The sequence below is a fragment of the Harpia harpyja genome, chromosome 14, assembly GCF_026419915.1.
Source record: "Harpia harpyja isolate bHarHar1 chromosome 14, bHarHar1 primary haplotype, whole genome shotgun sequence".
In the NCBI taxonomy this organism is placed as follows: domain Eukaryota; kingdom Metazoa; phylum Chordata; class Aves; order Accipitriformes; family Accipitridae; genus Harpia; species Harpia harpyja.
The window spans coordinates 10,497,998-10,510,476 of record NC_068953.1 but is presented as its reverse complement, the minus strand read 5'-3'; the positions used below and the strand labels follow the sequence as shown (position 1 = coordinate 10,510,476).

General features: G+C 35.5%; 1 protein-coding gene across 3 annotated transcripts in view; it reads right to left on the bottom strand.

The window, feature by feature from the left end:
- The window catches only part of TBCD (tubulin folding cofactor D), a 131,877-nt gene that overhangs the window by 38,377 nt on the left and 81,021 nt on the right, over positions 1 to 12,479 (bottom strand). For all 3 annotated transcript variants that reach the window (XM_052809088.1, XM_052809091.1, XM_052809090.1), the window contains exons 23-26: positions 11,285 to 11,307; positions 4,308 to 4,339; positions 2,101 to 2,163; positions 1,589 to 1,665 (exon numbers count right to left, since the gene is read on the bottom strand). In XM_052809088.1, the coding sequence (XP_052665048.1) occupies positions 1,589 to 1,665; positions 2,101 to 2,163; positions 4,308 to 4,339; positions 11,285 to 11,307 (195 nt within the window). The remainder of the gene's footprint in view (positions 1 to 1,588; positions 1,666 to 2,100; positions 2,164 to 4,307; positions 4,340 to 11,284; positions 11,308 to 12,479) is intronic.

Sequence of the window (12,479 nt, the reverse complement as noted above, 5' to 3'; positions counted from 1 at the left end):
ATACTTATTAATACTCATGTTCTCTGGATACAAGAAATCTTAAATGATAACACAGGAATCCTGTACAGCCTATTCATTCTACCCTCAAAGACACCTCAGACTTGTTCTCTATGCAAAATCAAGGACTTTAAAGAAAACCAGTATTCATCTAAATAATATTCTAACTACCACAGGCATTATAGTAGGCAAAATATACAGAATTCTCTAATTGCTGTAAATCATAGAACCATAGAATAGTTTGGGTTGGTAGGGACCTTTAAAGGTCATCTAGTCCAACGCCCCTGCAACAAGCAGGGACATCTTCAACTAGATCAGGTTGCTCAGACCCTTCACTTCCTAAAGAGAATGGTTTTCGCCTTAAATGCATAAAGTTACATCGGAAGAGTATGCTGTGTGTTGGAAAAAAGATTACTTTTCAATGTCTTAAGCATTGCTGTTAAAAATTATTTCTCTCTAAAATATATACAGAAATCAAGTGAGAACTGACATTTACTACACATACTTTGCTTAACATTAATTAATGTTTACCAAACAAGTAAAAAAATCTCTAAAGTCTATAATTAATTCTTCTAAGCTTTAGAAGTTCCAGTTATAAGACATACAAACTCTTTGAATAAATTGCTAATACCAAAAGAATATTCCAAGAATTCAAATTTCATCTTCTAATTTTCTTCAGTGATTTGGATACATTCTAGTCTACTCTGTCTTCCAAGGAAGACTTTAAAAGATGAGCTACCAGATACGTGCAATGGCTTTTTATCTTATTTTTAAAACCTAACAAAATGAACACAATATATTACATTCAAATTGTCTCTGTGATGGCTATAAGCTCTAAAAGGGCAGACAAAAATTATCTTTTTAGTTCAGTAGAGCCTTTAAGAGTGTAAGATCAAATTGTCACGGTATTACTTGGGAAAATTAAGGCAAATAACTGGAGATGTTAATATCATGTACATTAAATTGCATGAAATATATCCATCAATGGATTTAATATTCAGAATTAGAGTAGCTTGAGAGCACAGTAAAAGGATTTGCAACAGAGTTTAATGGAAAATTTAAGCACATTGTCCTGAGTAACTGGTTGATCACACCAACGTGCTCACTGTTAACAAAGGCCCTCAGTACATCAGGCTTGAGGACATCATCCAGAGATTCTTTTTAATTCTCACAAAAGTTCTCTGAAACTACCAAAATCAACATATCTTGCACATATTACAGGTACACCAAAACAGATGCAAAATATCGCATCAATGTAACCATACAGATGACAGCAAGTAGCTTCAAGCAACCATCAGCGACTACTCACCACCAGCCCACTGTCAATGCCAGCACCTCTCAATTACTTTGTCCAAATGTACATACAAGAACAACCTTTGTGATAGCTGTTCAAGTATTAATCAAAAAGGTCCATTCATTTGAATTTTGAGGAATTCAAATTTTTTAAAAAATATAACCCTTCTTACCAATCTAAGAAAGAAATATTCAAGAACCAATTAAATTCCATGGAAAATAATCCACCAACGGAAAGCAAAAATATTTCTAATGCTGTACTTAATGTGACCACATGAAGAAGGAGGAACTATTGTACCTTTATATGCTGTCGTGCAGCGCTTGAAACAAGAGGGAGACTTCTGAGACTGTCATTTATTAACCACTGCCAGCCACCTGAAATAGTAAGGAATATAAATGGCATTCATTTTTCTTACTTTCTGAACTTCAATGTTCTCTGTTTTATTTTTTATAAAGACCAGAAATTATACATATTGATGTATTTCCTTGGTTTTCCAAAATAAACAAGGTTGTGATTCTCAATTAGTATAGCTATTCTGGTTTGGTTTACAATGTATGTAGCACAAACACTGCATCTGGTGATGCTGAAAACTTGACAGGAAAAAAAAAAAAGGTTAGTAAACAGCTACAAAACACATCTTCAGATAACATCACCATCTGTTGCAGAATTTGTGTATCTTTTCAATATTTTTTATTTGTTAGGCCACCCAACCTCGCTAATCTTGCTGTTTTGAAAAACATCATTCATTAATACTTTAGCTTAATGAATAACTACTAAGATAATGGAAGGTTATTTAAAATATGACATACCGATTATTGGATCTCCTCTAAATGGCATTTTTGATAGTGACAACTTTTCAATTAAAGTGCAGACTGTAAGAAAATAAATTTGATAACTGGATAAATAAAAAAGAGAAATTGTAGCAATTTTGAAGATACAATCACATCAAGTTACATTAGTATTAATTTTAAATTGAAGAAGGTCTGCAAACAGAAGTCCAAAACACGTGAAATTAGAAAGTGAAAGAAAATTACATTTGTGATTCTTATATTAAAAAAAAGCTACTATGCAGTAACTGTTCTCTGACATGAGTTAGTCCCATCATTCATGCAAATCCATTGTTTAGTGGTATGTTTTTCCCGCTCTGCCATTTAAGGTGCATGTGTACATATCAGCCACCTTTTTGTTTCTATACCAGTCTGTAAATTGCTATGTAGTAATGTTGACAGTAAACCAACTTGGATACGCATAATACTACAGTCCCTAAAAAACTATTCAAATACCTATGAAAGGTTTTCCTACTTCTTATTAGCAATTTTTTGGACCTTCAAGGAGTGGCATCTGTCCACTGCACAGAGCTAGGAGCTATAAAACTGGATGCAGCTTTATTTCCTTTGATACTTGGAATATGAGAAAATGTCATTTTAATAATTAAGTCCTTATTATTTTAAATCTATAAACTTAAATGAGTTCTAAGCTTACAAAACCACTTTCAGAATAGTATTTTTTTAGTGTTTCAAGGCTGTTTTGGGGAACAGAGATTAACAGAGTAAACATTGCAAACTTTTACTATACAATAGATTGACTGCATTGCTCAAATGAAAACTCAGCACTTAAGGAATATAGTATCTTTCACCTCCTGGTGATGAGTTCAAATAAAACAGATTGGTATACATCCATACTCACTGACTGCTTTAGAGTTGGTGGAGAGGAGGGAAAGGACAGAACAAGCTACTATACAATGCCACCTTTTTGTTTTCCTCTCTTCCCACAACTTAATCGTAGAATCTTACTCCGGGATCTGTACACAGGTCATCTTCTTCATTTATAATCAACTTATTGGGCTCCAAATCTACTCTTGAATTCAGTCTTCACTATGGTAATGTCACACAGTCAGACTCCCTCTGCTCAAACTCCATTCAATATTGTTTGTCAGCTTCTTTGTTCTAATATTTATTCACAGACAAGGTTAAGTACAATGTGACTAAACCCAAGTCTCTTAGGGTTCCTCCTTAGTTCTCTATGCTTCTTTATGCTCTATTGTGGTTGAGACCATCATCTTCATTAGACATGCAAGCAATTTGTGGAACATTTTCAATTCTTCTCTTATTCCACCTACACAGTTGTATCATGCCAAAATACTGTCATTTGTACTTCTCCAAAACTAAAAAATATTCAGCTGCTTAAAAGCTAAAACATGTTAAAAAAACTACCTATTCTTTCAGCCTGCATTACCATGTCACAAGACTGAAAACTCATTCAGAGGCTGCAGAAATCCCCTTGCCCACTTCACCCCTTTGATTTGATCACTCTTCCACCTTGGTACTGAAACTCCTTTACGCACTAAGTTTGGATGGCTTTACATCTTCAAAGCCAGAATCTGCTACGTAGCACTTCCTTCATGCAACCCACGAGCAGGAAGCTCAAGTTGGCACCATTTCCTTATCCACCCAGGCTACCTGGATGGGCACTTTTTCCTACAATGCCCTTCCTTTTTACAGTGGTTCTGTATATAACAATCTTCAAAATCCATGTGAACAACCCATCATCTTTTCTGTGACACCACCCTTTTCACAAACTGTTGTTTATATGGTCTTTATTCTTCACCTTTGCGCACACACATATTAAGATAAAATCATTAGCTACATGATGGCATCTGTCTTAATGGACAGATCATATCTCTTCTGGAGAGGAATCTGAGTAAACCAATGAAGGAAGCCAATTCAACCCCGAAGAAAGTTCACTGTGTGCAGCAACGAAAGGAGAGAATGTGTGACATAAACCCAAGAACTATCTCCAACTCTTACACAAACAGGGTTACTCACAAGTGTGCTGGCAACCAATGTTCTGGTATACCTGTCTTCTGATTAGCCTCCAAATTTTGTATTTTTTTAATTACTGTATGTACTTTTTTTACGCATTCAACACAATATATGCAAAACAAACTGGAAAAAAGTAAACAGAAGAATTCATTACTGCACATTTTCTTCTTTCACACCACAGCTGTGATACTTACCTGCTGGTCTCATCAGTTCTCCACCTAAACCCCTGCAAAGCAAAAACAGAGCCTTCAGAATAACTACCACAAGCAGGCTGAGTGCATTGCCTAGTGAGGAAAAAAACCCCTCAAAACCATTTCAGAATGAAAGCAGATCACAAAATACCTGCAGTTTTGTATTTGACCAACTCTAAAATACTTCTTTTTAAATCAACTGTTGTCTTGACTTCAGCATGATTTATACAAGTCCTTCCTGAATATTTAACTTTCTTCTTACAAAAACGCGGTCCCAGTCTTTCTAATTTTTAATGTGAATAATAAAGACTGTCAAGTTCATTCTGCTTTTCTTTTCACTTGCTTCAGAAGCATTCCAAACCTGTGGGACTTGCCACAGGACTGTTCAGTCACACAGCCTCTAAGAGCTTCTGTCTTACACAACTAAAAAGCAATTACATGCAATTTTTTAACAAAATCTTCACCTCTGAAACATTAAATAGAAAATTCACTTACCAGTTCCCATTTTTGCAAATGTTAACTGGTTTACTTTCCTAGCAAAGTTTCTCGCCTTTCTCTCTTCATCATCTCCTTCCCTGCTAAAGCCCCCTCCCAGGTGATTTTGCATTCATCACCACAAGTGAGGGGGTAAAAACTTCCAACACATCAGAAAAGGGAAACAAATGGCTCAAGATGCTTCTGACCTTCCTGAAGTACGTGCATGTTACATAAGGATGGTGTCACCAGCTTGGACCTCAGGCTTATCTAGCCCAGTTATCCTATCTGAATATTAGCCTGGCCACTGACAGCACTAGGAGGAGAATGTCTGAACTCGGCAGAAAGTGGGGAGAGGGAGAAGCGTCCTAGAAATAGCAGGGCCTGTTTCCATTCTTTAGCCTCTCATGTCTCTGGACAGACAGATGTCTCCTCAACCAGCTGAGCAATGTTTGCTGGTTACATGGATATCCCCAAGGTGCCATGAGCACTGCTTGGGGTGTTCTGCTCAGTGTCATCCTCTGTGGCTTAATTTTTCCATTTTATGAACCTTTGACCCCTGCCCTTCCTTTGGATATTTCCTCCCTTGACTCCTTATTCTTCTCTCCTTTTACTTCTGCTGGAATATTTCCTCCCTGAGGTGTGCCAAACCCTTAATCACCTCTTTGTATGGCCATGCTCAGGCAGAAACTCCCAGCAAGGGGGAGGAACAACAAAGGCTTTTTTGTTTATTTGCTTCGGTTTTGGTTTTTGTTTTTTTTTTTTAAGCCTTTTCTTCCCTCCTCTCCTCCTCCCTCCCCACAATAAAATTAGTAGCTATGCTCAGAAGGCAAACTTAGCAACCCTAACAACTCTTAGAACTTTGTTCTCCAATTTATCCTTTTATATGATCTTCAAAAGCCTAAACATTTTAAACAAGTTTTTCCATTCCATACAAGTAGGTGCCTCCTGTAACATGCACTGGGTTTTTGACTGCTCAACATTTTCATTGGTTTTTCAGGTAATGCAGAGACGCCAGCTCCACAATATTCTCATTTGCCATAGATCAGCACTTCCTTTAACTGGGATTTTTTTTCCTTTTGACAATCAATATATTAAGCTCAATGTAATAATCCACAGCACATTTTATCATTGTAGGAAGCAAGTGCAGATTCTGCATCCCCATGCTGATAAGGTCTTTGTATTATCTACCCCACCCTCCTGCCATATTGTCTGCTCTCCAGCTTCTAAAAAATTTAAATTAGAAAACAAAGAAGCAATGCAAGGAGTCAAGACAGCAGCAAAAATAGAAGAATGATGTGGCAAGGCTTGCTTCCTCTTCAACATTTCTTTTCCCTTCATTTTGTCCTCAGCCATTCCTTGCCTTTTGTCTGTTGCCTTATGTCTGTTGCAAATGAGTATAAAATAATGATCTTGTAAATTTGTTTGGTGCGCAACAGAGTCTGCTGATGTAAGGATTCAGATACGGACTTCTGTTCAAACTACAAAGCAAGAACTGAGTCATAAAGGCTGCTCTTCTCCACTTCTTCACACTGCCAATAAGGAAGTCAGGCCACTTAAAGCTACTCTTATGTTAATAATTTGACAGCTATCCCTTCCTTTGGCATTACATCAACTCAATTTAATTTCAGAGTTTAGAGCTTCACTGAGGATTGTTGTCCCTGTGCACGAATGAAGAATGGTGACAGTGATTTGCATAGTAAGATTTCCACATAACGCAGAAACTATAATGAAAACTATCTTTGAAGGCACTGCGATACCATGTGTTCTTCTCTGCAAAACTTTTCAAGTTATTTCTTGCCTAGACATCACAGTATGTCCATCAACATATCTAAAAATTTTTCCCCTTTCCACAGCTCATACATATTTCAATTTTAAGAACTGAGAATTCTATCATAATCCTAGATCTTTCCTCAGTCAGTGTTTAGTTTGTCAAACATGATGCGCATCTTTCTATTAACTTTATCTCCCTCTGTAGTATTTCACTAAATTAAAAAGATACGGATCTACCTAATTCAGAGATTCTGAATTTTGCTGTACAGTCAGTATTCTCTCTTTTTTCTTCCAAAGACACATCCACAAGTTGCATCACTTTATTAGATATACCTGTTTTAAGTTTTAATTATTAATTCAATTTGTAAATTGACTGATGCAGTGCTGAGGTTCCACGAGCTCCTAAGCATTCCTTCCTATGTGTGGTTCCACAGCAATGTTTCTCTCCTAGAAACATCTTAGAATGAGTCACAATTTATTTGTGGAAAATATAATCAAAACGTATAATCCCTTGTAGAACAAATGAATTAAGATTACTGACCAAAGAATGCTGGTATCTATTTTAAAATTATGTAGGCCTGAATCAGAACCAATGACAGTGCTGTTTGCAGTGCATACAGAAGTTCAAGGTACTTTTGTGGATTTTTTTTTTTAATTATTTAAAACCTGCTTTTTGTGAGAAGTTCAGAATTGATCTTTAAGATTATAAAATAACAGTAACTGAAGCTGTTTAGAACTGAATAGCATCTACATTTTCATAAACATCTGAATCTGAAGTTAAAACTACTGGAATAGCTGAAGAGATTCAATTGCAAATACTCAATTTTCAGAAAGCTAAAAACACCCGCTGAATAAGTATTTTCATCTCAATAAGACTAGTAACCTATTATTTTCCATGGGAACTCTTTGTCCCAAATAGAATTGAGGTATCTTAAAAGGTCTAGGTTGTACACTTACTGGGCTTTGGAAGTACAAAATGGCTTTATCAGAAGGTACACAGAGGAGGAAAGAGATACCTCTGAGCATAGATGAAAAAGCCTGTGTATTTAATAAAGCTCTTCCCTTGAAGATGCAGAGAATAAACTGTACTAAGCTGACAAACACCTATTTTTAGGTTACTGTAAATTCATATGCTGACCATACATGTTTAATATTGTACTCTAACACCAGAAGACTACAGGTGAAATCCTGGCTCTATGGAAGTAAGATTCCTCCCAGTGACTTCAGTTAGTAGCAAAAGAATTTCACCTTATAACTATTCAGAACATAGTATAGTACCATCTCCTAGAGCCATCATGCTACTGGATGCAAAAAATAATGTAAACTTAGAAGAATTGTTAAGATAAGCTTTCTTGCAAGGCTGGGATTATGTGCTGATTAATATGCCTAAAAACTCTTTTATGTGGATGACTGCCAAGAAACACATTTACCCTGAAACCATCAAGATTAGTTGCAACCTTAAAGGTCTTTGAAATGAGACAAGTTTCTCTTTTGCCTAGCACCTGTCAACACCTACAGGCTACCTTACTCTTTTGGAAAAGCTGAAAATCTGAAGATGACAGTCCAACTTACACTGACTACTACTCTAAAAACCTAAAATTGCTCGTCTCACATAGCTGACCATGTAATACACACAGCCGGTCTCTTCATATGTTACAAGAATGAGAACAGAGCAAAACTCAGCATGCAGCACATTGCACTGAATCATCCAGTGTGGGAGTCACTAACAAACACTGTGCATCCTGTCATATCCTCTGATGGGAACCCTGAAGGCCCAATAAATAGAACATTTGCTGAAACACAGAAGTGCAGTGCAACTACCTGGAAAAAGCCCAGCATATCTATCTGCAGCACTTCCATATCTGTCCCTAAATTATCTTGTTACCCAACTCTGTGTATTAAGAACTACATTATCAGTCTCAGAACCGGCTACAAGAAAGGAGGTAAAAAAAATTCTGAACATCTATTCAGCTGAACATTCAGTCAAGAACCTTGCATCAGATGATGCATTTTTAAAGAATCTTAACAGAACTACTATTAAAAATACTTTTTTGAGAACTTTTCATATTCAGAACTAGTACAACGTCTTAGATGCACTACAGAAATATGTCTGCTACAAAAAAAAAAGATACTAACCATGCTGGTTCAGTGGAAGCGTAACATAAATCAGGCTGATCATTAACACCATGTTTAAACTGGCAGACTGACTTCCTATTCCAAGTAAGACAGTTTAAGGCAACAAATGCCATAAGTTTTTGTCTTAGGTTTTTATATATAAATGTAATGTTTAAATAAAACATAGCTCAATTTTTGTAACTCTATAACCCCTATAGCACAAAACAGGCACAACGGAAAAATACTCTAAGTGGCATGGTTTGCACATGACTTGCTATAACTAGTGCCCATTTAATACAGAAAATAAGGCTTACTGCGCAATACTCAACTGGAAGTGCACATGCAAATACTTATACCAACCAGCTCCTCAAGACAAACTAGTGCATCCAATGTGTCAGAATCAAGACTAATGGAAGGAAGTACACACTGATGTGCCTGGACTTGTATTTTCCTTTTTCACCATACTATGGTAAACCCAGAAAAGGACTTATACAGGAAGACAGAAAGATACTTGCATTTTAAAAAAAATGTTAATACAGTAGAGGACAGGATTTTCTACAATTAGCATAAACATATTGGATTGCTTCAAGTATACTCAAAATTGAGAGACTGTGCAGTATAACTCAAAACTTGGACTGTGTCCTGACTGAAGGATAATTCGTGGCCGTCATTCAAAATCAAGTTAAAGACATTACAAGAGCTGCTACACAAAGTAAGATGGTTAGTTAAATGAAAGTCTCCATTACCATACTTCGGCTTTATCTTTTTTGACTTGAGGTCCTTATAGATTCAATGGACTCCTAAGCATTAGACAATCAAGAAACTCACAACCCATTTTCCAGCTTAAAATTTATAAATTACAACTTAAAAATAAATTAAAAAAAAAATCACAGCATTTTTAGGCTTTATTTCCTTTTCCCTCTCTCACAGGCCAATACAATTTCTAAAAAAAGCTTGATCAAAGCATCAAAATCCATTCGGTCCCCAAAAAGACAGCTATTTTGTTGCCGGAAGTGAAAGCAAAATATCTAATAAACATTTGAGATGTGTGGCCTGATGCTATTTGTTAATGCAGTTTAAAAACTAGAAACACAAATAAAACACACTGGTTTTCAACATTCCTACAAGATGTTGTTACACTGAAAATTCCCAGTAGCAATTTCTCAAATGGAAATCTTTGGAATATTATGTGCAATAATTACTCATCACGAAACAAGTTTGGCTTGTTTCACTAAATGCTTGCCCAGCAATACTCAAATTGCTGGTTTGTTTTTATAACCTAGTTTATTTTTCTTGTCCTGTTTTAAAATATTTTATGCATACCAATATTTTAAAATATGGATTATAGTAGACATCCCTGTCTCAGCCTTAGTATTAAACAGCAGTGAATCAATTTTGCTTGGAGTTGAATTATAAGTCTTATCTAGAATGAAAACATTTCTGTAGGCATCTTATAAATACCATTAAGTGGAAGAAGTGCATATTATGACAAAAACAAATTACACCCAAGCTCCACCCTGACATTAAAGAATTTATGGGAGCCAAGACAGCCACCCACAAAGACACTAATATACAGTATCAGCATTAAAACCATCCACCAGTACAAGCTAACTTTGGAGTGGAAGTTTCACATCAGTATGTATGACCCTCAAGAAATAAATTTTAACATTTTTTCAGAAAGTTTCAGGATACAAAAACTTACATAAAAATTCTTTAAATTATAATTAATATTTACACAAAAAACTACTTGAGGTTTACTGTTTTCAGATATGTCATGGGCAAAGAAGTGAACTAAACTGTCCAAAAGCTCAAAGAATATCAGTTAAAGCAGAAAAAAACCCTCATTCGCATATACAATCATTAGGGAATACAAGTCATTAATTATGTTTTGATTTCCTTAAATTTAGGAACAAACTCTGAAGTCACATACCAGTTTTAATTCACATTTACTTAACAGTTACTTAGGCAAACTCCCTTTATTTCCTGGAAGCTTCAACAGGAAATGAAAAACAACTCCGTGAAAACTCATTTACATTTTCTTTGGCACAGGAGTTGAAAAATTGCATTGAACCTTTTGTAATACTCCTGGCCTACTCATTACACAGGATGGAGAAAGTAATTCTAGAATTTAGATAGAAGCTCCTTTAAAAAAAAAAAAAATTTTTGGATTCATTAACTTGCTAGTTAAAGGTAATTTCTATAGACCTATTTGAACCATACAACTAATACAGTACAGGTGAACAATGGGAAAGAAATCCATTACACACTGCTGAAGCCATGGATTAGTGAGCATATTCTGTTTCACATTCTTTCCTTTAACTGTCTCTATCACAATATTGAGACCAGTACATACCACTTTCCCATTTATCTAACATGCCTGTGAGTTGTACTCTTGAAACACCACAACCATTATAAAACGACATCACCTTCTGTAATAGGTAGACAAAGCCAAAAGAATGCATGCGCTTGCATTCTGATGAACTGTGAAAGACTGGCAGTCTATGGTAGGTGTACTAACTTGTACAAACAACAAAAAAACCACCCTAGGATCCTACTGTTTTCATTACTTCTAATTGATACTTTCCAGAGAAATAATTTTTTTGCATCCATTTTCTTACCTGTACAATTGACGACTGCAAAGCTGGGGGGAAAAAAAAGGCAAACATTAATAATAGCAGAGTTAATTTGATACAAGTGTTTTCATTTTTCCTCCTCGCATGCAATGTCTATATACTGTGAGCTATGCAACACTTTGAGTTATTTTAAAAAAAAAATTCAAAGGAAAAATCTTTTTTAAAAAAACCCTCTATATCCATTTGAATTTTACATTCAAAGAAATTCAATTTAACAGATTCATAAAGCACTAACTTTCTTAATTCCAAATCCTAGCTGCTCCTGCACATACCCTGGAAGCTAGTTTGGCTTTTTAAAATACATTTGCTTTCCACAGTTGACCCTTCTAAAATGATAATATACTGCATTGTCTGAAAACTGAAAATAACTTTGTTACCTACAGATTAAACAGAAAAAACTTAAAAGTTCAAATGTAACCGAAAACTATTATCTCATTCTTAACATTACAGTAGGCCATCTTCAAAAATCAGAGATTATCAAACTTCTATGTAGTAAAAACCCCAAAAAACAGATTTTTAAAAAGAAAGAGTTTGTACCACCTTTGCAGATTAATTATAAGAACAGACAACAGCAGAAACTGGAAAGTATCATAACAAATTAAGGCCATTGTAACAGTACAGATACTGCTGATCAAGCTTTCAAGCATTTTGACATGAGAAAGTTAAACAAGGACAAAGATGGTTTTTCAACCTGTAGCAGCAGCCTTCACCTATGCACAGAATTAAGCAAGCACCTGTGTACTTTAAAGCATAACGGGTAAATGGTGAAGCCTCACAGCTTTAGCACAATGGAACCGGGACTAAAGGTACTAGAGATACTGCAGAAATCAAGTAGGAGCCTGGACACTGAAGTATTGTCTGTTCCATAAGGTGAAGAAATAGGTGCCAACATGGGACGACTTAGAATTAAAGGGACAAGTTAGGCAAAATTATCTCTGTAGAAGCATTTTAAATTGCTATGAGCAGCACAAAACTTCATTTTTCGTAAGTAGAAATAAAGACAATGCATCAGTTGAAATACAGAATATGACTTTCAAGGTCTATAAATAAGTCAATTATGAATGCAAAGATTTAGCAATGAAATCCCAATGAAGTAAAAAAAAAAAAAAAAAAGAATAGAAAGGACAGAGAATGGACTCACTAGGAGATCTCTCTTGAGCATGGTCACATTAAGGCAACA